This window comes from Nerophis lumbriciformis, linkage group LG26, assembly GCF_033978685.3.
Source record: "Nerophis lumbriciformis linkage group LG26, RoL_Nlum_v2.1, whole genome shotgun sequence".
In the NCBI taxonomy this organism is placed as follows: Eukaryota; Metazoa; Chordata; class Actinopteri; order Syngnathiformes; family Syngnathidae; genus Nerophis; species Nerophis lumbriciformis.
Window position 1 is genome coordinate 213870 of NC_084573.2, and position 21958 is coordinate 235827.

General features: G+C 39.2%; 1 protein-coding gene across 2 annotated transcripts in view; it reads left to right on the plus strand.

The window, feature by feature from the left end:
* The window catches only part of LOC133624099 (neurexin-3a-like), a 180868-nt gene that overhangs the window by 147567 nt on the left and 11343 nt on the right, over positions 1-21958 (plus strand). Inside the window, exons 21-24 of one of the 2 annotated variants that reach the window (XM_061987717.1) lie at positions 727-898; positions 4091-4180; positions 6733-7034; positions 8433-8517. In XM_061987717.1, coding sequence (XP_061843701.1) covers positions 727-898; positions 4091-4180; positions 6733-7034; positions 8433-8517 — 649 coding nt within the window. Of the gene's footprint in view, positions 1-726; positions 899-4090; positions 4181-6732; positions 7035-8432; positions 8527-21958 lie in introns of both variants that reach the window. The other variant, XM_072916154.1, reaches the window with a different exon arrangement.

The following is a 21958-nucleotide window of genomic DNA, read 5'->3' on the forward strand; positions in this document are numbered from 1 at the left end:
ATAAGACAGCTGTGGGAGGGGGCGGGGCCAAAATAATACAGTAATCCTGCTCATTGTCAGAACAATGTGATGTTTTCTGCATGGTTGTTGTTCTCATCAGTGCTTTGAAGGGTGGAGGAGCAACTTTCACCAGAATTTAGTAGTCTACTTTGTCTCATGTCAAACAATACGGTGGTTGCCTCTTTATTGATCCAACTATGGGCCTGCTTTACTCAAGTGTTTAGTGTTCAGTGGTCTACTTTGTCTAATGTCAAACAATACGGTGGTTGCCTCTTTATTGATCCAACTATGGGCCTGCTTTACTCAAGTGTTTAGTGTTCAGTGGTCTACTTTGTCCATAGTGGATCTAACATAATAGTGAGAGTCCAGTCCATAGTGGGGCCAGCAGGAGACCATCTCGAGCGGAGACGGGTCAGCAGCGCAGAGATGTCCCCAACCGATGCACAGGCGAGCGGTCCACCCCGGGTCCCGACTCTGGACAGCCAGACTGTATTCAGAGTATGAAGAATGACGTATCTCTTTTCTTTTACACCTGCTACGAATGTCAACCACGTCTGTTTGAGACACTCGAGCTCCTCAAATAAATCTAAGAAAGACAATTTTGTTTGACTACTTGATTAGAAAATTTCCAATACAATATGAAAACAACCCTCGGTCTGCAAATCCGCTGTAACTATTTCACAAGCGTTTATGATTTTGAATATTTCTGTGTCTGCTTTATTTCAGCAACAAGGCAAAATTGGTGTGACATTTAACATCGGGACGGTGGACATCAGTGTGCAGGAAGGCAGCACCCCGGTGAACGACGGGAAGTACCATGTGGTCCGCTTCACCAGGAATGGCGGCAATGCTACGCTACAGGTGGACAACTGGTCCATCAATGAACATTTCCCCACAGGTACTTACCTTTCATCATCTCGTCATATGCTGGGTTTGGTGGTGTGCAATGCAGTTGGTCCAAGAACTTCAGGGTTCCTGGGACCAATCCAGCTTCCACCAGCTTAGTCACTGGGAGAACATTCCATGACTTACATGTTGTATCAAGAACATCCTTTTGTATTTCTGATCCATCTCACATTAGCAATCAGGTTTTTGACCTTGGGGCCCAACTACTCTTGATTGAATCATGTTGGATAACTACACATACGTACACCTTGTCAAATGGTATGCAAGCATGTGGTAATCAAAGGTTGTGTAAGACATAAAAATAAGGCTTAGGTCAGGCTGATTAGGAGAATAAGTACCAGCCAAATAAACTGCACAAGAAGGGATTCATAAATAACTGGCATACACTTTTTCTGTGCTGGAACAAACTCAATCAATGATAAATATGTTTTTAAATAAACTGTAAAAAAAACAAAAAAAACATTTAAGTGCAAATAAAATACAGCTTCACGACTATAGTCATAATTCTTGCGCTTGAAGGGGAACTGCACTTTTTGCACTATCGTTAACAATCGTAATGAGAGACAAGAAGACAAAAGGTTTTTGTTTTTCTTTGCAGTCTAACGTGTAAAAAAACGACTCGCTAATGTTAGCAATCAATGCTATCTCTAAATCACTTTTAAAATGCATCAAAAAAACATCAATCGTTCTGAAACATGTTGAAGAACAAACTGTAGCAACATTGTTATTGTAAGAGTGAACACTGAGGAACTCTTTTTCTAGCATAGTAGCACATCCACATGCTACGCTATTAGCCCTAAGCTAGCTTTTGTGTTAACAGTTGAATGGACCGAGTGTAAAACATGAACAATCATATTATATAATGTTGTTGTTGTGGCTTGTGCAGCCCTTTGAGACACTTGTGATTTAGGGCTATATAAATAAACATTGATTGATTGATTGATTGATATTATCTGTCAAGTATTAGTTGATGTTTTCTTTGTACAGATAGCTTGGGAATCCCTGGCAGGAACCTCCAAAAAGTCCAGTATGTGGACGCTTTTAAAAAAGTACTTAAGACTCACCTTTTTAAAAAAGCCTACGACTAATTTTAATCTGTAAATCATGTGATGTTTTTTAATGCAGTTTTTTCTCTCACATTTGTTTTTGTCTTTTAAAATGTAGCACTTTGAGATTTGACGCTCCAATGAAAAGTGCATTATAAATACGTTGTTACATATTACTATGAATAAGTATGTACTGTAGTTGCAACAACAAGCCTGGTGTGCGGCGTGTATCACCATCAACATTTTAAGTGTGACTCACCCGATGGACAGTCGTGCGTTTAGACCAGTCGACCGAGGAATTTTTTACCGTTTTTTTTTGGGTAAGCAGGCCAACAGTTTCATCCTCCGTATCTTCAGCTTCAAAAATCTAAGGGTGTGAATCCTCATTTGTCTAAAAATTTGTCGTCTTTGTTGTTTGTTACCAAGTCTGCCATGATTAGAATAGAATAGAATAGAATAGAATAGAATAGAGTTTTATTGTCATTATTACAGTGAACAGGTTCAAAGAACAAAGAAATTGGAGCAGATCCCCTAAGGTGCATACACAATTATTTAGTGATATAAATAGTAAAAAAAAAATTTTTAAAAAGAAGATATTTATCTTTATATATATATATATACATATCAACACACATGCATATATCCATTCATATGCATATATATATACATATACACATACATATATACACATACATACATATACATACACATATATGTATACACATTTATACACATATATATATATACATACATATATACATATATAAATATATGTATACATATATACACACATATATACATACTCATATATACACTTATTTATATACATAAATTCACACCCATATATATACACACACACACACATATATATATATATATATATATATATATATATATATATATATATATATATATATATATATATATATATACATACATATACATATACATACATATATACATATGTACACACATATACATATATATACATACATATACATACATATACATGTCATGACTTGATCCTGGGTGTTTGCTTTTCCTGAAGGCAACGGAAAGTTGGCTCGGGCGAGACGGGAATGTGAGTACATATTTATTTAATATTATCAAAAAAAGAACAAACTAAAGGTGCGCACAAGGCGGAAGTACAAACTTGACAAAGGAAATAAATACTTGCACGTGGGCAGAAACTGTGAACAATGAAACAAAAAAACTAACTGTGGCATTAATAAACAAAAAAACTTACTTGGCTTGGACTAAAGTAGCAGCATGAAAGATGGACATGAAAACAAGTGTCAGGAATGTGAAGAGCATAAATGTGGGATGTCGCCAGAAAGACAAACTGAAAACAATGAACTTAAATACTACAGACATGATTAACGAAAACAGGTGCGTGACTCAAAACGTGAAACAGGTGTGTGACGTGACAGGTGAAAACTAATGGGTTGCTATGGTGACAAACAAGAGTGCACAATGAGTCCAAACATGGAACAGGTAAAACTAATGGATAACCATGGAAACAAGACAAGGGAGTGAAAAGCCAGAAACTAAAGAGTCCAAAAACTAAACAAAACAAAACATGACTAAAACAAAACATGATTACACAGACATGACAATACATATATACACATACATATATATATATATACACATATATACATATACACATATATATACATACATATATATATATAAATATATATACATATATACACACATATATACACATACACATACATACCAAGACTAGAAGCAAAAAAAGACTTGTGTTCTTGTCCCTCATAATGATTGTGAGTGATGGGCAAAACAGTGCAGTTCCCCTTTAATCCTGCAGGTAACTTGGATAGCAAAGTAAGATAATAAAGCAGTATGTGAAGTAAAAAGTACATACAAGGCCCAGTAAAGTCTGATACAAAGAGATGGTATCGTAGTATAATTGAAAACATGAATGTTGTCTTGTTGAATGAACATTCTGGCTGAACATTTGTGTTAATGTTGTCTTGTTGAATGAACATTTGTGTTAATGTTGTCTTGTTGAATGAACATTTGTGTTAATGTTGTCTTGTTGAATGAACATTTGTGTTAATGTTGTCTTGTTGAATGAACATCAATGCTGAACATTTGTGTTTCCACTGAAGGGAACAGTGACATTGAACGCTATCAAATGGCCAACAAGAAAATTCCTTTCAAATACTCCAGACCAGTGGAAGAATGGCTCCTAGAAAAAGGTAAGTGAAAAGGTGTTAGCTTTGTGCTAACCTAGCGCATATAGCACAGTCAACACAGTCAAGGACATTTTCATATCCAGAAGAAATATGAACCATCCAAGCAGATACCCAGTTAGATGCTTTTCTCTATCGTATTCAACTTCATTCTAACATTCCCTGACTATACACACACTATCTTCTCTATTGTATTCAACTTACTTCAAACATTCCCTGACTATACACACACTATTTTCTCTATTGTATTCAACTTCATTCTAACATTCCCTGACTATACACACACTATTTTCTCTATTGTATTCAACTTCATTCTAACATTCCCTGACTATACACACACTATTTTATCTATTGTATTCAACTTCATTCAAACATTCCCTGACTTTTCACACATATTTGAAAAAACTATACAAGGTCAATACATTTTTCTTCTTGTGTGACAAAGTCAAATATAACAATTTATGATGACTCTTCCCCAAAACTTTTCTAATCTTCCATATGTAAAAATTGACATGTAATTCCAAGTCGATGTCATTTTTTTAAAGAGTCAATAAATGTGATTATTGTATTTTTACAATATATTTGTTTATAATGACATCTACTTTTCAATTATAGGTAATTATCCAAATTGAGGTACATATCGTTGGTGTTATGTTTTTAAATACCTGTAATATAAAATCTGTTTTTTTGTTTTTTTGTTTGTTTTCTGCGTTTCATTAGTTTATGGACATAGGACAATAAGCACTTTACGTTAATCATTTATAATTAACCTGATTTAGCATTCAGCTCATTTCCGTCTATAGTCTTTTTCATTAATCCTTCTTTGTCATTACGTCTGTCACGACTTGGACTTTGGCATGGTTTGTTTTCCCATGGTGAAAATGATTTGGACCGGACATGGCGTGAAGGTAGTGACATCTTTTCATTTTAACACTCAAAAGGAACAAACAAAAGGCGCTCACGGCGTAGGTACAAAACGTGGCTATGAAAATAAAACACTAGCATGAAGGCAGAACTATGAACATAAAACAAAACTTGAAAACTATGGCCTGAATAAAGAGAACTTACTTGGAACAAGAAAAGAGCAGCATGGATCATCAACAAGGGTGTGTAGAGAGTGATGTCACCAGGCTGACTGCCTGGCAACTACAGGCTTAAATAGTGATGTCTTGATTAGCGACAGGTGTGATTCAAACAAATGAGACAGGTGCGTGAGTCCAAACGAGTACAGGTGAAACTAATGGGTCGTCATGGAAACAAACACAATGGCGCGTAAACAGAAACTAAAGAGTCCAATAACTAAACAAAACAAAACATGACTAAAACAAAACATGATCACACAGACATGACAACGTCCTTCTAAAGCAAGCCAGTTTATTTGATGTTTTTAAAAAAAAAAAAGATAATAATTAAATGTACTTTAAAATGAGCGTCATGTGTTAGCCAGGTAGGAATAAAAGTTTAGTGCCAACAAAACTCTGAATTTGGCGAATGCGACCAAGGGAGTGAGTAAAAGTATATTTGGTGGGTATTCAAAACTGGAGCGTTTGTTACATCCAAACTTTTTCCATTGAGGGCCACACACTCCTCAATCAAAGCATGCAGGGGCCACTTTCATCTTTTTCATTTCACCTTTAGTTGCTTTAAGTTTGGTCCCGCTCATTTTAATTTCTTTAAAAATTGTTATTAAATGCTAAACCTCTTGATCAACTTCAGGTTTGTCGATTATATATATGTATATATATATATATATATATATATATATATACTGATTTACTGTGTATATACATATATATATTTTTATATATATATATATATATATATATATATATATATATATATATATATATATATATATATATATATATATATATATATACATATATATATATTTTTTTTTTTTTTTTTTATTATTAATTTTTTTTAATTATTATTTATTTATTTATTTATTTTATTTTTTCCGTCTTCTAATGTTGTATGGCCTTTTTGGCAAAACCCTGATTTAATGGCAAAAACACAAAATGTGCAATATTGTCCTCCCCCACACAAAGCAAAGTAGAATATTTAATGTGAAGTAATTGGAGCCTTAAATATGCCAATTAATAACATCATTGATTTTATTTATTTATTTTTTTTGTTTAAAAAAAAAATAATAATAATAATCCCAATAAAATTCTTGGGGATCCAAAAGCGTTAAAAATCAGCCATACTTTTTTTTTTTTAAATATTTAATCGTAATTTTATTTAATTTTTTCGTTTGTTTTATGCCTTTTTGTTTTTTGTATGGCGAAGGCACAAAATATGTGATAAATCCCTCCAAAAATATTTCAAAGTGGAATATTTGATGTGAAGTAATTGGAGCCTCAATAATTCATAACATTAATTTAGATTTGTTATTATTTTCAAGCAATGAGCGTTTTAGAGAATGTGACATTTCACCTCTTTGCTCTTTTATTTCGCTTGTTTTTCCTACTGTGTAAAAAATGAGCTCTGGGCTGCACGGGCCACACTTTGCACAGCCCTGCCATTCAGCGCTGTCCCGGTCATGTCTCCTGCAGGACGCCAGCTCACCATCTTCAACACTCAAGCCACGGTTGCAATCGGCGGGAGTGACCGAGGTCGTCCCTTCCAGGGCCAGCTGTCGGGTCTTTACTACAACGGCCTGAAGGTGTTGAACATGGCGGCTGGAAACAACCCCAACATCAAAGTTAACGGCAGCGTGAGGCTGGTGGGGGACGTCCCCGGCGGGGTGGGCTCCGCCAGGTCCACGGCCGTGCCCTCCGATTTGTCCACCACCTTCATCGAGACCACCACCATGATGTCCACCACCACCACACGCAAGCACAGATCCTCTTCAACGGTACTGAAGAAGCTCTGCCATGCATCTTTTAACTTTGCTTACAATTGCTTTCATCTTACAAAATGACACAGGTGTGTCATCACATGACACACCTGTGTCATCACATGACACAGGTGTGTCGTGGAAGACGCATGATTTGACGGGTGCAGATGAAGGAGGGTGGAGTGTGAGGTGCAAAAACAAAGTATTTTTTAACAAAAGGAACAAAAAGCGAGAGCAACAAGGAAGTGTACTGACAAAAACAAAACACTTACAGGAAATGTGCAGCAGATGGCGTCCGCACATACGAGTGTACTTGCACTTGGCATCAAACAGGATAGTCTATGGCCACCAGAGAACAGATCCATGTCTTCAACAACCAAGGGAGGAAAAGTAACAACTGAAATAGTCTTGATTACAAACAGAAAGCAGGTGAGGGGAAAAGCTCTGGGACAAAAGTGAAGCAGCCACCAATGTCGTGGGTTCAATCCCGATCTTTCTGTGTGGAGTTTGCATGTTCCGCCCACCGCCAAAGACATGCACCTGGGGATAGGCCCCTCCCACCTGGGTATAGGTTGATTGGCAACACTAAATTGGTATGTGAATGTTGTCTATCTGTGTTGGCCCTGTGATGAGGTGGCGACTTGTCCAGGGTGTACCCAGCCTTCTGCCCCAATGCAGCTGAGATAGGCTCCAGGACCCCCCGCGACCCTGAAAGGGACAAGCAGTAGAAAATGAATGGATGGATGGAGATATATATTTATATATATAAGTGGGTTATGTTGGGTTTTCCTGTGTTTCGAATCACTTCCTGTCCTGGTGCTCTTGTTTTGTCAGTGTTTCCTGTTCCTGTTCCTCCTTTAATGAGTTCTATTTAGTTCCACCTGGGTCCTCCTTCAGGGCCAAATCATTCTTCTTCCTTTCCAGACCGAAGCTTTTGTGTGCTGTTTTGGTTTCCATACCTCCTTGTAGTAATAAGTTGTTTTACTTGCATTCTCTGCATCCTTGGGTCACGCCGAAGCAACGCTCACCACCTCCTTACAATATATATATATATATATATATATATAATCCTCATTTCAATTGGGTGAGCTGCAGGACTTTGGCACTGGTTCTTAATTGAGTTGATCAGCAGTCTTAGTAGGTCAATATGGTACACACACTTGTGTAGTTTGCACACACCAGTCTTAGTAGATCAATATGCTACACACACTTGTGTAGTTTGCACACACCATTAGTATTTGGGATGTTGTTTAATCAGGTCTTTAGTCTTTTGAGTGTACATGACATTTATTGGGACTTAGACCTCACCTTCTACGTGGAAAAACTTTAGTGCAAATGATTTGTTTTGCGTTTTCCAAGCGTAAGAATTGACTCTCATGTCTTCTTCTGTGTTTCCTGACCGCCGACTAACCGCAGAAGCATACCTCGGACGACATGGTGTCGTCTGCGGAGTGCTCCAGTGACGACGAAGACCTGGAGGAGTGTGAAACTGGTCATCCAGGTGGGCTAGGTTAGTTTGCCTTGGCTTGCTTTCTATGTGCTCTCATGCATCTGCACCTGATGATGTCATCACACCCCCATGGACCTGATGATGTCATCACACCCCCATGCTTGGACAAGTGCACCTGATGATGTCATCCTCCAGCATCACACCCCCATGCTTGGACAAGTGCACTCCACTTCAAAACTGTCACACCACTGTTTACTAGGGGTGGGCGATACTGCACATTCTGCTATCGCTCTGATACCAAGTACATGCAGGGCCATTGCTGCCTAATACATACAGTATATATATATATATATATATATATATATATATACAAATTGTTGCGTTTTGGACCAGTTGTTCCTCCCAGGGAATTCAAGTCACAAGTCGCTCCCAAGCTCTTTACGACACTTAAAGCTGAGTTGAAAAACCACCAGAGACAGAATAGGTATTTTGTAATATATTTGCAAAGCTTTGCATATATATATATATATATATATATATATACATTGAGACCAGTCCAGCATAGAACATTCTATCGCGCCGCCAAGATGGTCTGCCCCCCGAAAAACCCTCTCCCCTCTTAAGTCCCTGGCAGTCATGTCTCTCTAGCCAAAACAAATGTCCATTATCTCTCTCTCTGACATTCCTCACTTCAAGGTTAAGCACACAGTTTTGCAGACAACCAAAAGACCACATTTGGAAGAAAAACACTAGCTGTTTTGTAATATGAAAATGAAATGAAAAGAAGTAACACTTAAATTCGGATACATGTAAATATCTGCCTCCGACAATATATATATATATATATATATATATGTATATATATATATATATATATATATATATATATATATATATATATATATATATATATATATATATATATATATATATATATATATATATATATATATATATATATATATATATATATATATATATATAACAGTGCTCAATACCAGGGTAGAGCGGAATATAAGTTAGTTGAGGAAAAAACACAGAGGTTATTTCATCCCTACAAGCCTGTTTCTTCAGCGGATTTTATTTAAAAAAAAATGTAAATCCCCTGAAGAGTAGGCTTGTAGGGATGATATATGTATGTATGTATGTATGTATATATATATATATATATATATATATATATATATATATATATATATATATATATATATATATATATGTATGTATGTATGTATGTATGTATATATATATATATATATGTATATATATATATATATATATATATATATATATATATATATATGTATGTATGTATGTATATATATATGTATATATATATATATGTCTTAATAAGGTTATCCAAAAAATAGTGCTCGATACTGTAGTAGAGCGCAATATATGTATGTGTGGGAAAAAAATCACAAGACTACTTCATCTCTACAGGCCTGTTTCATGAGGGGTTCCCTCAATCATCAGGAGATTTTAATGGAAGCATTCACATACCATGGTTTATATAGGGCACAGAGTGGGTGGGTACAGGCTGATTGCCCTCTCAACGGGGGGTGCTTACAAACATCAGTTGTTTACCAATCTAAGGTAACACGCAAGGACATTAACACATCCGACACATATGTAGGATTAACCGAGGGAGAGTTCAAAACCAGATGGAACAATCACAAGGCTTCTTTCAGGAACCAAAGCCTGCGGAATACCACAGAACTCAGCAAACACATTTGGGACCTCAAAGACAATAATGTTGAATATTCAATAACATGGCAAATTCTTGCATCCAGCACACCTTACAATAGTGGTAATAAAAGATGCAACCTATGCTTGAAAGAGAAACTGTTTATTATTTACCGCCCAGACCTGTCATCCCTCAACAAGCACAGCGAAATTGTATCAGCATGCCGCCACAGACGGAAACACCTCCTAGGTAACACATGAGCCAATCACCACGCCCCTACGCCAGCCTGTACCCACCCACTCTGTGCCCTATATAAACCATGGTATGTGAATGCTTCCATTAAAATCTCCTGATGATTGAGGGAACCCCTCATGAAACAGGCCTGTAGAGATGAAATAGTCTTGTGATTTTTTTCCCACACATACATATATTGCGCTCTACTACAGTATCGAGCACTATTTTTTGGATAATATATATATATATATGTATTTATGTGTATGTGTGTGTGTGTGTGTCCTCCTGTCCCTCACTGACACAAACGCCTCCAACTGCGGCTTTCCGGATCAGTTTATCAATCCGGTTTGAGTCCATTTTGCTGGTGCTGCTCCCCCAAGCAAGCAGTGCAAAGTACAGGGCACTGGCCACAACACACTGACTAAAGACCTCCAACACACATTAAAGGACCTAAGCTTCCTCAGGAAAAAGAGTCTGCTCATGTCCTTCTTGTATGCAGCTTTGCAGTTGTCCTTCCAGTCCAGTCTGCTCTCCAAGAACTCTGCCCCTGATCTCAACATGCTATTTGTCATCCGACTGATCTTATGGAAATGTGCCAGATCTGCCCACCCCTACTTGCTACCTCACACATTGGGTATGGGTCATTACCCCTATGTGCTACCTCACACATTGGGTATGGGTCATTACCCCTATGTGCTACCTCACACATTGGGTCAGGAGCTGCACTTTCCCATGGGTCATGCAAGGGGGTAAACATGCCCGCATACAAATGTGCAAACAGTGTACGTCTTCACAAAGTGACGTGTGTATGGAAGTGAACCCTGAGGACCAGTGATGCTGCCATCCATCCATCCATCCATCATATTCTTCTTCTCTCACAAACAATGTTGTGTTAGCGTGTGTGCCTCCATCATATTATTGAAACAATGTTGTGTTAGTGTGTGTGCCTCCATCATATTATTGAAACATAGTGTGTGTGCCTCCATGGTGTAGATGCTTGCATTGTGTTGCCTCCAGAGAACAGATATCATTGACTTTCTGTTTGTATTCATCTTTTTTGCCTGTTGCTTCAAAGCACACTTGTTATTTTTCCCAAAAATACTAAAAGACCAAACGCAATAAAAAAAAAAGCCTTTGCTCACATAGAGAATACATTTGAAAGAATTTGGGAATGTCCACGTTTGCTGGAGCGCACCATGATTCCTTGTGCTGAAATGAAAGCAAAGCAGAAAGTGTCAAAGGGGAATATTTTGGCTGACAAGCGCTTGGCCATTCCCACTTTCTTTGAAAGAGTATGCAGGAGATGATCACTAAAAGGGATTTGTGAAGAAAGACAAAGACAGGGCCCCAGTCATACATCACACATCATTGGCCATTTTGTCTCTGCCTTCATCATATCCATCTTTTATACCTCTTTGGGTTTGAAGCATTCCCACTTCCTATTCAACAGTAACTTTATTTGGTGATGCTCTCATTGACAACATTTCAAACCACCACAGTGGTATGGTTTACTATTTGTTGGCATTCAACTTTGTTCCAAATGGAAATGATGTTCATTTGCACGAGACGTACTTTCACATTCCCAAAGAGACAAAATTGACTGCTTTGTCTGCATTGGCATTCTGTCTGGAAGCCATTGTTGCGCTCAAATGCATTACCTTTTAGTTTTGTTTACGTTGTCAAATTGTTTAGTGATTCTGTTCTCTGTTGTCCATCTGTTACGTCCTTAATGAGCCACTTCATGAGATGGCAATCGAGGGTTTTTCTAAAACATAATATATTAGTTGCTACTGGGATTAGTAGGCACTGAACCCAACAACATTGTTCTTTTAATACACCAACATCATGAACTTAATTACCATACTTTCTTACTTACTATAGAGCCGCACCCACAAATTATAGGAAAAAATGTAATATATTCCATATATTAGCCGCACCAGACTATAAGTGGCAGATTTATACCTTGTGAAATGAGTTATTTACACAGATACATTTTCTAAATCTTTATTTACATACCTTAATTGTCTGGAACAGGGCAGTAAAACGGTTGATCAAACAAAACAGAAGTCACAGTCATGGACCCACTAGCTGCGCAAGCTAGCTCTCCAATCAGCTAAACAGACTCAATAACTCCACGGTGACGTTTTGGTGAATTTACTGAGGAATTTGTGAAACTGAAACAATACAAAAGGAATGCCATTTTAAGTTAATAATACTAACACAGACACTCGTAAACATGTTAGCATATTAGCTAATGTTAACGACGATAGCATGTACACATTTGCCTGAAAACACTACTATTGTTTTAGTTATATTGTAAAACTTAAAAGCGTTGCTTGGATTGATTCATGAAGAATCCATACAACTAAACACATTATGGATGACTAGGAGACGGAATGCACTTGTACTTCTGGTTCACGGCACTAAACAGGCAGGGAAAACTGTAGACGTCTTTTTTTTTTCAAGCATTTGTGGACTTTCACCGATGTTAAATGAGAAACACTCCGAAAGAGATTCTTTGTTTTCCCGAGCTGACTTCTAGTAAAATAAAGACGATAGTGTGTCCTGGTAGCTTAGTCTGCAGTGTGAGCAGAACTCCTAAATCCCCTGCCGGCTGGACGTGAAGCCGACCTCTGACTAAACTAGATTTACCGTCACGGCCGCTCCGAGCAAACTCGTCTGGACTCGGTTGTTTGGCTCAGATTCACCCTTCCTTTGCCTCACATTCACCCTTTCTTTGCCTCCAAACAAGCCAGTTTGATGGTAAGAAGCAAAATGTCGGCCATACTCACTGACCACATCCTGGTGGTCCTCAGGTCTTTGATGCTGATCTTGGTCCCTCATTATTGTGGGCGGATCTTAGAATCCTCCTTTGACAGCTCTTTGTTCGGAGACAGAGTTTGGCCAGTGACCAGGAGTACTTTCCTGGTCCACAGGACGAGCACGGGCACATCACCAGTCGGGCGTCAGATTGCTTGGTAGTTGGTCTCCAAATAAAGGAGAACCTCCTCGGTTACAATAAGTAAGCCTACAATAACAGTTCATCATGTTTATCCTAAGGGGGTAAACTTGCAAAACCATGGACCTTTTTCGCCACTTCGTAGTCTAGGACCGTTCTGCTTATAATGTACATTTAGAAACTATCATGGTGAGGAAAAACTCTTGACAGAGAGAAAACTGAATCAAAGCTACTCTGCAGATTGGGAATGTCGCGACAGTGAACGGGGAACTGCACTTTTTTGCAATTCTACCGATCATTCGCAAACCTTGTGTAAGACAAGCACACTTTCATCAACACTTGATATACACTTGGAGTGTCCAAACTACTTTCAAACGACCAGGCACTCTGAATGCTACATACTTGCTGCCATCTTGTGGACAAAGTGAGTAAATCAGATTAATGAACCTTGAAAGCACTTTGAAATACTAGCACAGCATTTACTTATATGAGACATCCCAAACAACCTTCCCTAGTCATGGTGCAAAATTGGTGCACAAAGCGCCGTAACACAAGGTGTGGGATCACAAAAGCGATGCAACACAAAGTGTTGGAACGCCGTAGCATGAAAGCGTTACACGAAACTCCGTTACATGAAGCGCTGTAACCCAAAGTTCCGTAACACAAAGTGCCGTAACCCGAAGCACCTGAACAGAAAGTGCCGTAACATGAAATGCTGTAACACAAAATGTAACACCGGGAGAGCATGTGAGATGTGGAACTTCTGACTGCTAGTGAGTCCGCTGTTTCGCTTTGCTTACTTTCAAGCATTTACATCTAACAAAATGAAAATCCATTTTTTGTAGTTAAAGCAACAATATACATAACTACACACATTAGTATGACATACATGTTGTAGTTAAAGCAACAATATACATAACTACACACATTAGTATGACATACATGTTGTAGTTAAAGCAACAATATACATAACTACACACATTAGTATGACATACATGTTGTAGTTAAAGCAACAATATACATAACTACACACATTAGTATGACATACATGTTGTAGTTAAAGCAACAATATACATAACTACACACATTAGTATGACATACATGTTCTAGTTAAAGCAACAATATACATAACTACACACATTAGTATGACATACATGTTCTAGTTAAAGCAACAATATACATAACTACACACATTAGTATGACATACATGTTGTAGTTAAAGCAACAATATACATAACTACACACATTACTATGACATACTCTCAATGCCATCTGATGGATTGGTCCATGAGACAACATACAGAAAGTGCAGGGGTGGAGTGCACTGCACATTGGCGTCAACACAAAGTTTCAAGTCTGTATCCATAAAACAGACTCAATGTCAAGTCAATTGTTTTGAAAGGTCTGCATGGATGCACACTTTAAGCTTTTCATCTGACCATTTCCATCCATGACATAGTGTGATGTACTTTCCATCTATGACATATTGTTAATATACTTTCCATCCATGATATATTGTTAATATACTTTTCATCCATGACATATTGTTAATATACTTTCCATCCATGACATATTGTTAATATACTTTCCATCCATGACGTATTGTTAATATACTTTCCATCTATGACATATTTTCAATATACTTCCCATCCATGACATATTGTTAATATACTTTCCATCCACGACATATGTTTAATATACTTTTCATCCATGACATATTGTTAATATACTTTCCATCCATGACATATTGTTAATATACTTTCCATTCATGACATATTGTTAATATACTTTCCATCCATGACATATTGTTAATATACTTTCCATCTATGACATATTTTTAATATACTTTCCATCCATGACATGTTGTTAATATACTTTCCATCCATGACATATGTTTGATATACTTTTCATCCATGACATATTGTTAATATACTTTCCATCCATGACATATTGTTAATTTACTTTCCAGCCATGACATATTGTTAATATACTTTCCAACCATGACATATGTTTAATATACTTTCCAACCATGACATATTGTTAATATACTTTCCATCCATGACATATTGTTGTTATACGCGTAAAACAAAATTCAACACATCCCTAATACAAACAAATTAAATGTTACATTTGTGACAGTTAAACACATTTTTAAGTTGAAACTTGAATCTTCAATAGACTTAGATTGTTACATCTAGTCTTAGACTTAGATTGGTCACATCTAGTCTTAGACTTAGATTGTTACATCTAGTCATAGACTTAGATTGGTCACATCTAGTCTTAGACTTAGATTGGTCACACCTACACCACTGACCACAGTATCCGACAGGGAGCTCCTCAGTCGCACAAACTGGGGCCTGTCAGACAAGTAATCAGTGATCCAGGAGGCAATGCATGAACTGACACCCATCCTCAGCAACTTGTCACTCATCAGAATTGGCTGAATGGTGTTAAAGGCACTGGAGAAATCAAAAAACATGATCCTCACAGTGCCCCTCCCACCATCCAGGTGAGAGTAAACATGATGCAGCAGGTAGATAACAGCATCATCCACTCCTACATGGGGCTGATATGCAAACTGTAGAGGGTCCAGGGAAGGAGCCACCAGGGGTCTCAGCTGATCCAGCACAAGTCTTTCGAGGACCTTTATGACCTGGGATGTCAGGACAACAGGTCTGAAGTCGTTCAAGCACGATGGGATGGGCTTCTTGGGCACCGTCACCATGCAGGATGTTTTCCATAGCACTGGTATCCGTTCTAGCTTCAGACTCAGGTTGAAGATGGAGTGCAGGATCCCAGTTAGCTGAGCAGCGCAAGTCTTCAGGACCCAGGGGTTGACTCGGTCAGGGCCTGCTGACTTAGCTGGATTGACTCTCTCCAGCTGTCGTCTCACATGTCCAGGTGTCAGACACACCGGGCTGGCTTTCTCAGTGGGGGGAAAAGAAACAGCGGTGGCAGGTAACAGAGAAGGAGTTTGTGTATTGATGTTCAGAGGAGGTGTGAGGACAGGAGTAGTGGGGTGAGGGCCAGTAAGGGGTGCATTGCTAAATCTATTGAAAAACAAATTCAGCTCGTTGGCTCTATCTACACCCCCATATATTGGCTCTATCTACACCCCCATATATTGGCTCTATCTACACCCCCATCCAGCAGTTTGGCTTTGTTGTTGAAGCCTGTGATGGCTTTCATTCCCTTCCACACATCACAAGTGTTCTGTTGGAGTTTAGCCTCTAGCTTCCTCCTGTAGACATCTTTCCCTTCTTGCAGCTGAACTTTAAGCTGCCACTGAATCCTCCTCAACTCGTCCCGATCACCGGATCTGAAGGCTAGCTTCGTTTTATTCAGCAGCACCTTTAGCTGGCTGGTGATCCAGGGCTTGTTGTTTGGGTAACAATGGAGTTTTTGTAGGGATGATGGAGTCCTCACAGAAATTGATGCAGTCTGTGATGCTGTCAATATCTTTCCCGTGAGGCTTACAGAGTACTTCCAAATCTAGTCTTTGACTTAGATTGTTACATCTAGTCTTAGACTTAGATTGGTCACATCTAGTCTTAGACTTAGATTGGTCACATCTAGTCTTAGACTTAGATTGGTCACATCTTCTGTGCTCACTTTAACACGTTGACATTAAGCAAGTCAAGTACAACTAGTTTGTTTGAACAAAACCGAACTTGCCAGCTGTGAACAGAACCTCAAATGTTAACGTGGAACAGGTTTTGTCATTTTGAAGTAGACCAGGTGGATATTATACATTATTATTGTTATTATACATTGTTATTATAATTATTATTATTATTATTATTATTATTATTATAGCCAATGATCCAAATGAGCTGATTGTAATCCACTTATTTTGAAAACAAAACACATTTTATTGTATTGGGGTGTGTTGAATTTGTATTACCCACTGAATGCTGAATGTTTGTGTTGTGTTCTTGTCCCTTACTGCTATGACTTCAATTGTGTTGTGTTCTTGTCCCTCACTGCTATGACTTCAATTGTGTTGTGTTCTTGTCCCTCACTGCTATGACTTCAATTGTGTTGTTTTCTTGTCCCTCACTGCTATGACTTCATGTGTGTTCAGTTCTTGTCGTTCACTGCTATGACTTCAAATTGTGTTCAGTTCTTGCCCCTCACTGCTATGACTTCATGTGTGTTCAGTTCTTGCCCCTCACTGCTGTGACTTCAAATTGTGTTCAGTTCTTGTCCCTCAATGTCATGACTTCAAATTGTGTTCAGTTCTTGTTCCTCACTGCCATGGCTTCAAATTGACTTGTGTCACAATTTTTGCGCTAAATGGTAAGTCAAGTGTGGGATGGGCAAGACATGGAGCGGAACCTCATGTTCTGCAGTCTAACTTTATCCCAGTAAAATTAGCACAGAATCTTATTGCCCAACTCTTATGTTTTCATTACAATCCATGGGTTAAGGTTAGGGTTAACCTAACTAAACCAACCCTAACCCTCATTGTGTGAAATTGGGACACGGTCTGTCACTCACCTATTCTTGTCAGTCTTACCTTCCCCCCCTCCACCCACCCCACACTTTTCTATGTTTTTGTTGTTTTGGTTCTTTTCTACTTTCCCTAAATGCAACTTCCTTTAAGCATGCATCAACATCCTGCAGTGTAGAGATGATGTCATCTTTCCAGAGAAGTCCTTTAAGTCCTTTAAGCATGCATCAACATCCTGCAGCTCAAAGTAGAGATGATGTCATCTTTCAAGAGAAGTCCTTCAAGTGCAGCGTCTCTGTTGTCTTCTTTGATTGTGTGCATCTGCTTGGAGTGTCTGCACAAATCTTTCTTCTTGCAGCTTTTGCATTTGATTCTTTGCAGAGGTTTTGATTAGGAACCCAAAAGGTCCTTTGGTTGAACTTCTTTCCTTTCTTTTCTTTTCTTTTTCACAATTGGATTCCAATGAAATATTATTGTTAAACATCTTTTACTCACTTTTACCATTTTGGATTTAGAACAGGGTGTCCATAAAGTCACTTCACCGTTGTGTTTACATGTGTTGCAAAAACTAATCAACCCACACGGCTGTATAGTACAAAGTGGATATTGCTGTGGTTGCTTATTTTGTCTTGCCTTGTTCGCCGTAACATTTGCTCATCCATGGTAGCAATGGTGTCATCCATGGTAGCAATGGTGTCATCCATGGTAGCAATGGTGTCATCCATGGTTAGCAATGGTGTCATCCATGGTAGCAATGGTGTCATCCATGGTAGCAATGGTGTCATCCATGGTTAGCAATGGTGTCATCCATGGTAGCAATGGTGTCATCCATGGTAGCAATGGTGTCATCCATGGTAGCAATGGTGTCATCCATGGTAGCAATGGTGTCATCCATGGTAGCAATGGTGTCATCCATGGTAGCAATGGTGTCATCCATGGTAGCAATGGTGTCATCCATGGTTAGCAATGGTGTCATCCATGGTAGCAATGGTGTCATCCATGGTTAGCAATGGTGTCATCCATGGTAGCAATGGTGTCATCCATGGTAGCAATGGCATCAGGAAGCTTGGCAGGCACAAGTCATTGATACAACCTTGATTATACGTACATGTCCTTTAAAAGTGAATTTGAAACAATGTTGCACCATAGTTGTATTTGTCAAATGAGACAACGTTGATGTCTAACCTTGGATCCACCTTGTTGGGAAATGACCACATTTCAATGTCAAATCAAGGTCACAACAAAATTGATTGAACCTTGTCAAAAAGTATGTTGTTTCAACGTTGTGTTGGAGTTGCACAACAACAGGACCTCATTCAACAAGTTGTCAACGTTGTTTCAATGTCTTGTGCCTACTTGGCATCTTTTGCTGTACACATTAGCCTTTTCTTCAGGATGAGCGCTATGTGTTGCAGATGGGGTGTTTGACAAAGGTATACAACGTAAGATAGGGTTACAAAGGTACAAAATGTAAGATACAAAGGTACACAATATAAGATACAAAGGTACACAATGTAAGATACAAAGGTACACAACAGAAGATAGAGTTACAAAGGTACACAACATAAGATAGGGTTACAAAGGTACACAATGTAAGATGCAAAGGTACACAACATAAGATAGGGTTACAAAGGTACACAATGTAATATACAAAGGTACACAATGTAAGATGCAAAGGTACACAACATAAGATAGAATTACAAAGGTACACAACATAAGATAGGGTTACAAAGGTACACAACATAATATAGGGTTACAAAGGTACACAACATAAGATAGGGTTACAAAGGTACACAATGTAAGATGCAAAGGTACACAACATAAGATAGGGTTACAAAGGTTGATACATTAAACAACTCGGATCAATATATCTCATCAATTGTTTTTGTAACACATTTGTTTTCCTGGTAAAGACACTTTATGGACACCCTGTACTACTAACTATTCCTAACTACTACTAACTACTACTAACTACCTTCTGTGTTCTCCTTCACATGCGTGCTTTCTTTACAAATGAGATTAAAAACTAAGCTCAAGCACCAAATTTGACCTTAAAGGGCAATTGCACTTTTTTGGGGGGTAATGTTGCCCCTTACCCACAATAAGTGAATTATATTTATATAATTACCCACAATCCCTCTTTGAGACAAGAACACATGTGACTTCCCTGTTCTGTGCATTCTAAAGAGTAAAAGAGTGCCAGTGAGAGGTGGCTAACAACGATGTAGTCTGTCGATGAATGCAAGAAGTAAGTAACGAGCACAAGAAGTAAGTAACGAGCACAAGAAGTAAGTAACGAGCACAATGATGAGAACTTCTCATACTTTGCTCATTTGACTCATTATTGTAACTTTGGATCTGAATGAAGGCACGACAAGCAGTTCTCTACTTCTGTCAACACAAAAACATAAAATAACTTTACTGTCGCACTATTGCTGAAATTAGGACATCAAACTTCTGACTGGGATGTGATATTTAGTTTAGAACTTGTGCTAGCCTGAGCTGCTAACTTGTGCTAGCCTGAGCTGCTAACTCCAGAATGTTCCACACTCTTTGAATAATGAAACATTCTGCCTTCCGTTTGTTTGCAGCCCGTAAGTATTCACAACACTTCACTTATGTCACAGCCTTATTCCAAAATGGACCACATTCATTTTTGGCCTCAAAATTCAACACACAATACCTCATGATGACAAAGTGAAAAAGTTGTTTTCTTTCATTTTGAAAATGAATTCAAAATAAATAAATAAAAACTGCATTCACAGGCTTTGCTCAATACTTAGTTGATGCACCTGTTGATGCACCTGTGGCAGCCTCAAGGCTTTTTCCCGCAGGTACACTCAACACAAATATAAATATATATCTTTTTGAGTACCATGCCACAGGTACACTCAACAATAATATAAACGCTACACTTTTGTTTTTGCTCCAATTTTTCATGAGTTTATCTCAGAGATGTAAAACGTTGACTATATACACAAAAGACCATCCATCCATCTTCTTCCGCTTATCCGAGGTTGGGTCGCGGGGGCAGCAGCATAAGCAGGGAAGCCCAGACTTCCCTCTCCCCAGCTCTTCCCGGGGGGTCCCAAGGCATTCTCAGGCCAGCCGGGAGACATAGTCTTCCCAATGTGTCCTGGGTCTTCCCCGTGGCCTCCTACCGATTGGACGTGCCCTAAACACCTCCCTAGGGAGGCGTTCAGGTGGCATCCTGACCAGATGCCCGAACCACCTCATCTGGCTCCTCTCCATGTGGAGGAGCAGCGGCTTTGCTTTGAGCTCCCCCCGGATGGCAGAGCTTCTCACCCTATCTCTGAGGGAGAGACCAGCCACCCGGCGGAGGAAACTCATTTGGGCCGCTTGTACCCGTGATCTTGTCCTTTCGGTCATAACCCAAAGCTCATGACCATAGGTGAGGATGGGAACGTAGATCGGCCGGTAAATTGAGAGCGTTGCCTTCCGGCTCAGCTCCTTCTTCACCACAACGGATCGATACAGCGTCCGCATTATTGAAGACGTTGCACCGATCCGCCTGTCGATCTCACGATCCACTCTTCCCTCACTCGTGAACAAGACTCCGAGGTACTTGAACTCCTCCGACAGGCCAAGCGGTGTACCGACAGGCACACCGCTTGGCCTGTCGGTACCTGTCCGCTGCCTCCGGAGTCCTATGAGCCAAAAGAACCCGATAGGACTCCTTCTTCCGCTTGACGGCATCCCTCACCGCCGGTGTCCACCAACGGGTTCTAGGATTACCGCCACGACAAGCACCAACCACCTTGCGGCCACAGCTCCGATCAGCCGCCTCCACAATAGAGGTGCGGAACATGGTCCACTCGGACTCAATGTCCAGCACCTCCCTCGTGACATGTTCCAAGTTCTTCCGGAGGTGGGAATTGAAACTCTCTCTGACAGGAGACTCTGCCAGACGTTCCCAGCAAACCCTCACAATGCGTTTGGGCCTGCCAGGTCTGTCCGGCATCCTCCCCCACCATCGCAGCCAACTCACCACCAGGTGGTGATCGGTAGAAAGCTCCGCCCCTCTCTTCACCCGAGTGTCCAAAACATGAGGCCGCAAATCCGATGACACAACTACAAAGTCGATCATGGAACTGCGGCCTAGGGTGTCCTGGTGCCAAGTGCACATATGGACACCCTT